The sequence below is a fragment of the Pollicipes pollicipes genome, unplaced genomic scaffold (assembly GCF_011947565.3).
Source record: "Pollicipes pollicipes isolate AB1234 unplaced genomic scaffold, Ppol_2.1 Scaffold_4740;HRSCAF=5597_pilon_pilon_pilon, whole genome shotgun sequence".
Classification (NCBI taxonomy): Eukaryota; Metazoa; Arthropoda; class Thecostraca; order Pollicipedomorpha; family Pollicipedidae; genus Pollicipes; species Pollicipes pollicipes.
The window spans coordinates 28,118,942-28,129,506 of NW_023596545.1; the positions used below are offsets into that span (position 1 = coordinate 28,118,942).

At 50.7% G+C, this 10,565-nt stretch overlaps 2 protein-coding genes across 2 annotated transcripts in view; both read left to right on the forward strand.

Annotated features, from left to right (window-relative positions):
- The first annotated feature begins 212 nt into the window (after nt 1–212).
- On the forward strand, nt 213–7,793 carry LOC119098469 (mothers against decapentaplegic homolog 3). The gene is made up of 5 exons (XM_037221393.1): nt 213–336; nt 4,976–5,252; nt 5,898–6,179; nt 7,041–7,151; nt 7,462–7,793. Exons 2-5 carry the CDS (start codon nt 5,168–5,170, stop codon nt 7,728–7,730), a joined length of 747 nt encoding a protein of 248 aa, XP_037077288.1. The 5' UTR covers nt 213–336; nt 4,976–5,167; the 3' UTR covers nt 7,731–7,793.
- A 1,930-nt stretch (nt 7,794–9,723) lies between these two features.
- The window catches only part of LOC119098468 (transketolase), a 20,735-nt gene continuing 19,893 nt past the window's right edge, over nt 9,724–10,565 (forward strand). The window contains exon 1 of the mRNA XM_037221391.1: nt 9,724–9,987. Coding sequence (XP_037077286.1) covers nt 9,881–9,987 — 107 coding nt within the window. The 5' untranslated portion in view covers nt 9,724–9,880. The remainder of the gene's footprint in view (nt 9,988–10,565) is intronic.

Consider the following 10,565-nt stretch of genomic DNA (forward strand, 5'->3'; position numbering starts at 1 on the left):
AAATTTTAGGCAATAATACAGCACTGCTATGTGAGAATATTGATTACTTGTTAACACAAAACGCTACTACACAGTTTCCGTCGTCTTCGATGGAAAACCAAGAGTGCAAGACACAAAAACTTTATATGGTATCCCAAATGTGATCTGGCAGGAATACAAGAAGCTGCTAATATGCAGTGCGCCGGCTTGTGCTCGAAATCTTGAAGTTTGTGTCGGTATGCATCGCGTTGGTTCGTACTGTGGCCCCGGGGTGTTTACCTTTATGAAATTACAAGCAACTAGTCGAAATTGCTGCGGGAACCGTTTAATATAGTTCCCTTAGTCATGGCTTCGAGGGTGAGTGTGTTGTGCAGCCTGTACTGGTATGACGGGGCGGATTTATGCTGTGACTCGAATGCTGGCATGCAAGTGGTAGGTATTGTGGAAATGGTATTCCCCCAATTAAAGGATGTTGTAATGAACCTGATGTGGCAAAGGCTTTTTTATTTTGGGTGTTGGTATACATGTTGGTATACATGTTGGTATAGAACATATTGTAAGTAATCGTAAAACAGGTAGATTCGTGCTCCTACCTTCAAATATTAATAACTACAGTAGCAAGCTCCTGAGTACCGCACGCTCCCCACCTCACCGACTCCCCAGCACTGTTCCTGTGTTATTGTTGCATAATTGCAATATTTCTGTTTATCAAGAACTATAAAAAATGTACATGACCAAGGTAACAATAATAATGCAATGAAAAATGTTTTTTATTGTGTCTAGGTATGTTTGTGAAACAGACAGGCCAGAATGGTCCAGAACATAGCCTAAACTAGCCTAACCTAACCTAACCTAACCTAACCTAACCTAGCCTAGCCTAGCCTAGCCTAGCCTAGCCTAGCCTAGCCTAGCCTAGCCTAGCCTAGCCTAGCCTAGCCTAGCGACCTAACCTAACCTAATCTAACCTAGCCTAACCTAACAACCTAACCTAACCTAACCTAACCTAACCTAACCCCCCCTACCCCCCTACCCCCCCCCCCCCCCACCACCATATCCCCTTCAACCCAGTGTCCCATTGGCATCCATGTTCCATCCCACATATATGTACCATATTAAGAAGTTTTGTTTAGCCACCATATTCTCATTTTGCTTTTCATTCCCACCCAAAAATGTCATATTTCCCTACCATGTCAACCAATCCACAAACAGTATGGAAGACTGCTTGGATACCCAAGAAATATATTTCACTGGATTCTTGTTACCTTGGCCTCATACATTTTTATGGTTCTTGATGCGCTGTAATGTTGTGATCATGCAGTAATGTTGTGATCACACGTAGCAATGGCCGGGGTCGAGGTTGCTGCCTGTGTGCGGCTCTTGGATGATGTTCGCTATTGTAGTCATTAAAGTTCCAAGGTAAGAGTTTAGATGACCTGTTTTATGATTACTTATGATGTGTTCTGCCTTAAAAACAATGATTGATCTATATTGCTCTTTTTAACATGAGGTAGCAATGTATACCCTGACCTTATTTTGTGTGGAAGGAGCCCAAAATATTGATTCTGATGAGCTCAGAGATGTCAGCTCAGCACAACCTCATGTTCTAGCCATGCACTTTTGCAGTTGGCCTTTGGCCATTGGGCGGCAGTGTGACGTTGAAGTGCTGTCATGGTCAATTTGGTACAGCCATGTTATTGTCACAGGATCCAGCTAACACTTTCTCAGTTCATCACCGCATGGAAAATAAGTTATAAGATTATTCCATATGGACAAGCCACTCTGCAAAATGTGGAGGCCAGTTAGCAGTTGGATGTTTTAGTTTTGGTCAGGTCTAAGCCTGCCCCAAATGGGGCAGCTTCTTGGGGTAGGGGCTGATGATTTGATCACCAGGGGGCTCCAAGATTGTCATCATGATATGATTTGCACCTGCTGATTATACATTACTCATGTAGCTCTGGTCAGAAACATGTTGAATTTTCCATCTAGTATTTTGCATTGCATCTTATGGCTGCCAAAGAAATGGATTAATATTTCACAGTGTGAATGATAGAATCCCAGACTTCAGGCCACCACCCAGACACTGACATATCTGACATGTCATTACTTGCAGCTTGGTTGCCTTGTCAGTGAAAACAGCAGAAGCTGTTATGAGCAAAATACTTTGTTCTTGAGCAAGGTTTGTTGTGAGAATGCATCCATTAAGTGGTGGATTTCTTGCTAAAGGATTTTGTGCAAGCAGTTGTATCTTAAGCCAGATAGGATAATATGGCAGCTATGAAGGCAATTATTGAGCAGTTAAGACAAATATGATGCATTCAGCCTTTAGGCCACCCATGTCTTGATGGGTTGCCACTCTTCATGATTGTATGCACTCTGGTGTGTTTTCTTATTTTATGGTGATTATCTGTTATTACCATTTCTGATATGGTGATGTTTTAGGTATACTGAGATTGAGATTTGCATTGAGATCTTGTCAAGATGTGCATGATTTGCGACTTGTTCACTGGTGCATAAGGTTAACATGTCTTAATTGTTTGTTATATATGTTTTTCTGAAGAGGATTGCATCATAAAAACATTATTCTAGCCTGATTTTTAAACTGATTCTCAAAGTAATACATGCTTAGCCTTTTATTTAGGTATTTGGATGCTCAGATATGCTTAAAAATGCTGGGAGATAGTTGATCCCAAGGTAGTGGTTTTGTTAACATATTTCAAATTTGAGTCTCATAATGGTGTATTATTAACTGTACTTTTTTATACTGATAAAATGTGTGAATTAACAAGTCTCTTGAATGTTCTCTACTGGGGATGACTTCATCAAGGGCATTCCTTTTTGAAGAAATATTGTTTTATTTTATGTCATGATTTGCGACTGTGGGGCTCAACCTTTTTAAGATGTTTGACCTGTTGTCTTAATCAGAAGGCTTTTTTGCACACAAAAATGTACAAAATTTTTTGAGGAAATTTTAAAAGCAAGTGGTTAGTTAAGTCACATTTTATGTATGGTATGGCTGCTGATGGTCAAGTGACCTCCAGTCTTTGACCTATGTCTTTTCAATCTCTGGCTGCACTGCAACAGTTTTGGGAAGAAATGGCACAATAGTAGCTGGTTGCGCCATGTGCAATGTTTTCAAATTATCTGAATGCAGGCTGTTTGATCAGGCTGTGCCTAATGTAATGTAAGTAATATTGCAACTAGCAGTTTGCTGCCCTCATTTGATTAACTCTTGCCCTAATTTGCTGCTCTCAGAGTGCAGACTGGTGGAGTGGGGGGTTGCTACAACCTGACAGTTTCCAAGCTAATGAAGATAGAGTTTAGTGGAGAATACCCAGCAGTGGAAAACACCCATGAATTGGTCCAAACAAGGTCTTGCAATTGGTACTAATTTTTGTGTCAGGCCAGTGGACCCCATTATGCCAGGTCAGTCTGGCGTGACAGCGCCGCTTGGCTGAGATGCTGGTCCCAGTAACCCATACATGTGCAGTCGGTCCCGGGCGCTTGAGTGCAAGTAATGGGCTGGCCTTTTTGGGGACATTCATGAGGGCTTGAGTGCAAGTAATGGGCTGGCCTTTTTGGGGACATTCATGAGGACGTGTAATAGATCTCAGTCACCAGAGCAGGTAGAGATATCAGGCAACTGCATGATGTAGCTGAATGCACTGTGTGCAAACTCGTAAGCGAGATCACACTCCGACTCGTAGCAACGCCAGGCAGCTACTAGAAAGTGGCCAAATGTTGTTTTGAAACCTAGTCACAGATTTAACCTGCCTTGATGTAAAGAGAGACAGAGATATTGTGAAAAATGTGTTTTGTTTTGCAATATGTTGGCCACAAGGGCTGAAGCCACAAATTATTCCAAAATTGTTTGTTTTTACTCATAAGGCACATGTTGCCACCATAAACCAAGCTTGTTGCAGAGCATTATGCACTTGTAAATGTGTACCTGAGCACTACCTCGTTATTGTTGTTTTGTTTTGTTTTTTGCCTGCTTGACACCTGAAATGAGATATACTTCATTGCATATTTCAGACTGATTTGGTATGGGTCCTAAAAGTGATCGACACCTTTCGCTTGTATTTTGAGGCCATGCTGAAGAACTGAAATCTGTGATCACCACCATTGTGCCATGCTGCACAAGATGTATCGCCTTCTATCAGATAGAACATGTTCCATTGTTTATCAGGTAGACAACAATAAACCAGGGGTCACTCACTGTTCATAATCATGCAAGCGCTGCATTGTTAATCACTATTTGCCTAGTTTACTTTGCAATGTCACTGTTCCCGAATGCCTGCACCATAGTCCTCCTATCTCCTCATTAACATTTCACGTCAACGTCCGCGAGATTGCCATGCCAAGGCTGATAGCACGTGGCATTTCGCTGCAGTCCGCATGCCCAGTGTTTGCCTATTGTGCGCTGGAATGTGAAACGCGAGCAGCCGGTGGGCCAGCCCGACCTTGCCCGCAGCAGATACCAGCGCCCTCCACATGACACCGCAGGGCCCAGGCCCATTCGTCACACCGTCAACACACTGGCGCGTGCTGAGCTGGCGGTGCGGTCCGTCGCCGGCTCGTGTCACCGCTGGGCAACAAAGGGGGGGGGGAGGGGCTATCATGTGCCCTACCCGCCTCTGCAGCGCTCACAGTGTCCTGTTGTCCCGACCGACGGCCCCGTCGGCCCCGGCGAGGTGACGTCAGCGCGCTGCTGAGCCGGACCTCTGCAGGCCCTCTGCCGGCATTGTCCGCGCCGCCCCGCGCCCGGCTAGGCGGCGGTGGGCAGCTCACTGTGTGTTCTGGCGGGTCCGTGCCGACGGCCACCCGGTGCGGGGCGGGTCAGTCGGGGTCGCGTCGTGGCCCTGTCCGCCGGGGAGTCGGGGTGTGTTCAGATGAGCGGCGGTGTATGTGTCGACGTCAGTGTCCGTGGGTGCTCTCGCTTGTCCCTGTGTTTCGTTCTGACTGGCCGCACGGTAAGCCGTCTCGCGGTGTGTTGCAGGTCCCGCGGGTCGAGCGAGTCCCCCGCGGCTAGCTGAGCCTTCGGTCGGCCTCGTGACCCGCGCAGGTCACCGTCCGGGCCCCGGCGGCTGTCACCTAGGTCTCCAGAGCCTCGGTGGCCGTCTGGGGGCATCCCGAGGCCCGACGGCCCTCTCCTGGGCTCCAGACGTCGCTCGCCGCCGCCGCCGCCGCCATGGTGTCTCCGGCCACGTCGCTGCCCGACTCGCCCCCCACCTCCTTCATGTCGGAGGATGGAGACAACAGTGACCGGAACGAGAGTGAGTGATTGCTGCTCGCGACGTACCGAGTGGAAGTGTGTCTCTTTCACTACAAAAGAAAGAAAGATGTTGGCACATAGCCAAAACCCCCTTATGTTGATCTTTTGCCTCAAGCGGGACGTTTGCACCCCTCCAAAAAATCGCTGAAGCCTTAAAAGAACCAATACCAATGTACGCAAATGCATGCAGTGCCCCGATGCTTATAGTTTGATAGACCGCTGCCCCGGGACGTGCCAGTGTTGCTGACCTCGTGGTTTGCAGGCGTTGCTCTCCCATCCTCGTCGCATATGTTTCTGATGACGACTACCGGAATGTTTTCCGGCAACTAATGACTCGACTGCACGTGTTCCTCGCAAGTTTTGGAGGCCAATTGCTGCACATTCTGCCCCGGCATTGCTGATTGCCGGGGTTCATTCAGCGGTTTCGTAACTGCCGTCAGCGTCATTAGGAAGGTGGACCACGAGCGGAATGCCTTCACAATCTGCACAATGCGCACGGGAAGCACTGAAGAGCGGCGACTGAGTGACGACGGGAGCAGGGACATGTTTGATGACCTGCTCTGGTCAGTATTGTTGAGCAGCGGCGCGGCAGCCGCCGGACGCCGTTGCCCGCCTCTGCTGACCCGGCCGGCCGGCCTGCCCGCAGACGGTCCGCCGCCGTCGCCGGCGACGGCCATGGTGGCGCTCGACGCGCAGCCCGTCACCTACTGCGAGCCCACGTTCTGGTGCTCGGTCAGCTACTACGAGCTGTCGAGCCGCGTGGGCGAGACGTTCCACGCCTCACAGCCCAGCCTGACCGTCGACGGCTTCACCGACCCGAGCAGCTCGGACCGCTTTTGCCTCGGTCTGCTGAGCAACATCAACCGAAACCCGGTGGTGGAGCAGACGCGGCGCAACATCGGCCACGGCGTCCGGTTCTACTACATTGGTGAGAAGGCCGCGCTGTGGTGAAGGGTGGGGTGTACGTCATCGGTGAAGGAACGGCCGCTATGATGAAGGATGAAGTCTATTACGGCGGTGAGGGACGGCCGCTGCTGGAGAAGGGCGGGGTGCATTACGTTCGTAAGGGATGGCTCTGTTGTTGAAGGTAGGGTTTATGATATAGTCGGTGGGGATTAAGGTGCCGCTACTTCGGTGAGAGGGGGGGGGGGGGGGCTGTGTCGCATCGTTGAGGGAGTTGGAGAGGTTTTCTGCTGCGGCGAAGGGTGGCCTACCTTTGCAGGGGGTGCGACTAGGTTATATTGATGAAATGGGCGTTGTTTTTCATTGGTGGAACACGATTTACCATTATCTTGCGCCATCTATGCTTTCGATATCCCCTAGTGATGAGACTACTTTCGAATCATCTACCCAAAAGTGTGTGCCGCACCGGGTCGACCCCGTGATTCTACCTCATCCCCCGTCCAAACGGACGTCTGTTCCGAAGTTTACGCCCCCCCCCCCCTCCCCCTGAGAGACCGGCACTGTTCGGTGTTGTCTCCCCATTAGTGGAAGCGCGGTGTGCGCCGTTAGCCTATGGTTTGGTGCCTCTAGCTGCTGACTGCACATCGCGCTTAACAGCCGAGCTGTCACCACCAGTGGGGAAATAGCCGGATCAAATGAAAATCAAACGGAATTATATAAAATGGAGACATTGATCATTGATGATCAATGATATAAAAGGGAAACATCACGTTGATCGTGAACCCCAGCCAGCGAACCGCTCAGGTACCCAGTTTGCGTACGATGCTGCACGGACACGGGAAGCGCGGCAGTGCCAGCGAGCTGACCTGCCGTGTCCGCTTTCCAGGCGGCGAGGTGTTCGCAGAGTGTCTGAGTGAGTCGGCGATATTCGTCCAGTCGCCCAACTGCAACCACAGATTTGGCTGGCACCCGGCTACCGTGTGCAAGATTCCCTCCAGTGAGTACAGTCTTGGTGGCGCCAGGTCTTGGCTAAGCCGAGACCTGACCTACCTCGACCTCGAAGTGTGTCCTAATCGACCTCGAAGGCCAATTAGGAGACCTGCGCCTTAAGTTGTTTGCTTTTGTTTGCTTATGCGTATTTGATCGTTCTGCGTGATTTGCGTGCTGCCACATTTCTCACGGTCATTATTGTATGACGACACGCGATGCAGTCAGGTATTTCGGATTTGCGCGTAGGGATTTGGCGTGCTTCGGCTGAGACTATACTGAGAACTCGCCCCCCCCCCCCCCTCCACACACACACACAGAGTGTAACCTGAAGATCTTCAACAACCTGGAGTTCGCGGCGATGCTGGCCCAGTCGGTGAACCAGGGCTTCGAGGCGGTGTACAGCCTGACGCGCATGTGCACCATCCGCATCAGCTTCGTCAAGGGCTGGGGCGCCGAGTACCGCCGGCAGATCGTCACGTCGACGCCCTGCTGGATCGAGCTGCACCTGAACGGGCCGTTGCAGTGGCTGGACCGCGTGCTCACGCAGATGGGCTCGCCGCACATGCCCTGCTCGTCCGTGTCGTAGTCGGCGCTGCGCCGCCCCGTCTTCCCACCGCGCCGGCTCTGCCACGCTCGCGCCGGGTCCGCGCTACGTCCCGCCCGCGCCGCCGCTGCCGCTCCCGCTGGCGGACGGCCGGTGTGCGGCGGCGCGGCACGCGGCGTGCGTGGCGCTGCTCCGGCGGCCGTGGTCGGCTCCCCGCCGGGCGGTGCTGAATCTCGGTCGGCCGCGCCGCCCGTAGCCCTCTCCCCAGGCGCGCCGGCCCGGTGCTGGTGCTGGCTGTTCGGAACTGGTGTCAAAGAACAATCAGGGTGCGTTCGTGTGGTGACGCAATACGTATTGTGGCTGTTCCCTGAATGTATATTTGTGTATTGAGGGGGATGGGCGGAGCTTGGGTGACATTAGGCGGGGGGGGGGGGGGGGCTTGCAAGAAACCATTGCTTCTTGTAAGCGTGTGCTGGCAGGCGTTTTAGATGCAAACACGCTGGTGGGCGTATACCACACATGTGCTGAATGCATGTGACTTTGCTGAGTGTCCCAGGCTCATTTTGATAATCATGGACTGTAAGGCTCATCCTGACTAAGTACCTGTTGGTGTGTATGCGTGTGTGTAGGTGGCTCGACATTGACGGGGCGTGGTTGCTCATCTGTCATCGTGACTGGTCTTATGCGCCGCGCGTTTCTCACAGGACATGCCAGCTCCTGTTTTACCACTGTAGAAATTGGCACTGCCCCGCCACGAAATGCATCAGGATGTGCGGCCTGTACACAGCGTCTTTGTACGTGCTAAATGTATCATCGGGGGAGTGTTCGCCAGGGGATGGATGTGGTTCTCCTGGTGGTGCTGACCCGCGGACGATGTGATCAGGGAGGAGGCTATGGACCGGCTGTAGCATTGCAGGACATGCTGACGCATGGCCGCCAGAGTCGCGGCACGCTCTCCGGACTATTGTGTGGACGGATGGGTAGGTCGTCGGGATTTAAAGCTATATAGGAACGACGAATGGTCATTTTCGTTTGCACGTCGCGTACCTGAAGACAAAAATCATGAAATCATCACCGCCAATGAACCGATGCTGTACTTTTATGAAATCGTGCTGCCCTAGATAAACTATTTGTATACCTTGCGGTTGTCCTACCAATTGGGTTGTGTGATGCCGTAGATTCGACGCCCATCTGTACGTCACGTGCCGATCTTCGGCATGCTGATCCGCAGGTCCGGGAGGACACGTTCCATGTTCCAACACCGACATGACGCTCGAGACACGCTCAGCAGTTACTTGCGACAGCTAGCGGGAGTGCGTTTCGTCCGTGAAGGATGCGGAACCGTGGGCGTGCGAACGCCGAAATTGCGGGCGGGCAGGGGGCTTTCTCTCCCGCCTTTGTCCCTTCATAAACTCGTGAGGCTGCTTGTGTTGGAGGGGGGAAAAGTACGTGTGGACCTGTGCATGTTCTTCCACCGTCATCGGTGTCCCTTTAGATACTAGCTCAGTGCCCCTCCAGAGATCTTCGGGGCACTTATCATCGTTGTCACTCATTTGCAGGATGTCCGAACTTCCATGCAAATTACGAACCGGTCTGAACATACGAGTATCACTCCATCAGCGAGAGTCCACGACTGTAGACCAGAGCTCAGTGGTCAGATGAACACGAGTAGACGGTGCCGCGTCAGGATCAGCGACAGCAGTAACCCCATCCGGCCGAATCTGTCAAGGATAAAAGGCATTTTCCATGCATCCCAAGTATTCTTATGGTTGGAGGGTACTGAGTGCCCGCAAACATGGGTGACTATAAGGACGTTTGGAGAATCCCTCCCTGTGTACTTTGAACTGCGACAGTTCTGGATGAAGGGCGCTGCAAAGGCTGCGCTTGCCGGCATGGGCTACGTATATCACAAATGGTGGCAGAGCAGTGGTCCTTATAGGGTCGTTCTACCGTGAAGTTAAGGTCCCATGTCGTGGAGAATCATCCTGGTGATTCTACCGCTGTCGTGGCGAACAGGATTCTACCGCAAATTTTTAAAGGACCTGAAGTAGACCCGGCGGGTGGACCAACCGCCCATCATTTGCGGAAGCAAGCCGGGCCCGCCGACGTATTGTTTCCCGCGCGCGTTTTAGCTTCTTTAGATAGGAAGAACTCCTTTTTTGGTAAATTGCGATCGCACTGAATAGAGCACCATGTCGTCATACCACAAGCCGGAATCGAAAACTCTTCAGGAGCTTCGCGATATTGCTCAAAAATTGCGCATTCACAGCATTGATGCGACGTCTGCTAGCAATTCCGGGTGAGTACATGGGGTGGATTTATTCTGAACATTGAAATGCATGCTGCTGATGGTGTTGCAAGGCCCTAAAAGTTATTGGTGTGATGCCTACACAACAATTTAAACATGTCAACAAAGAAGCTGTTTGAAAGTCTGGCCGCAGATCAGGCTGTGTAAAATACTATTCAGGTACGCTTGACCTGTCGAGTAGCAGAAAAACCGAGAAATACCATTTCAGCACGTGTGCAGTGAATCTGAGGGTCTCAGTTTAGTGCTTGGATGCTACCCATTTCAGTCTGCCAAGACCCTATGTTTCTAGGGACTGGTCTTATGTAGTGATAGTCGAAAATATGAATCCCCTTGGGTATTTTCTAGCAAACATTTGTTGGAATTTTATCATTATAGTCTGGAATAGATAGAAAAAAATATATATATGGTGGCACCTCTGGACCACATGCGACAGAAACACGACATGACATTGACACAACAACAACTGACGGACAGCGCTGACATTTTACGGACGTGCAGTGACAGAAGACGCCTTCAAATTTGGGAAAGCGTATTAATTATATATATATATATATATAGTATATATATAT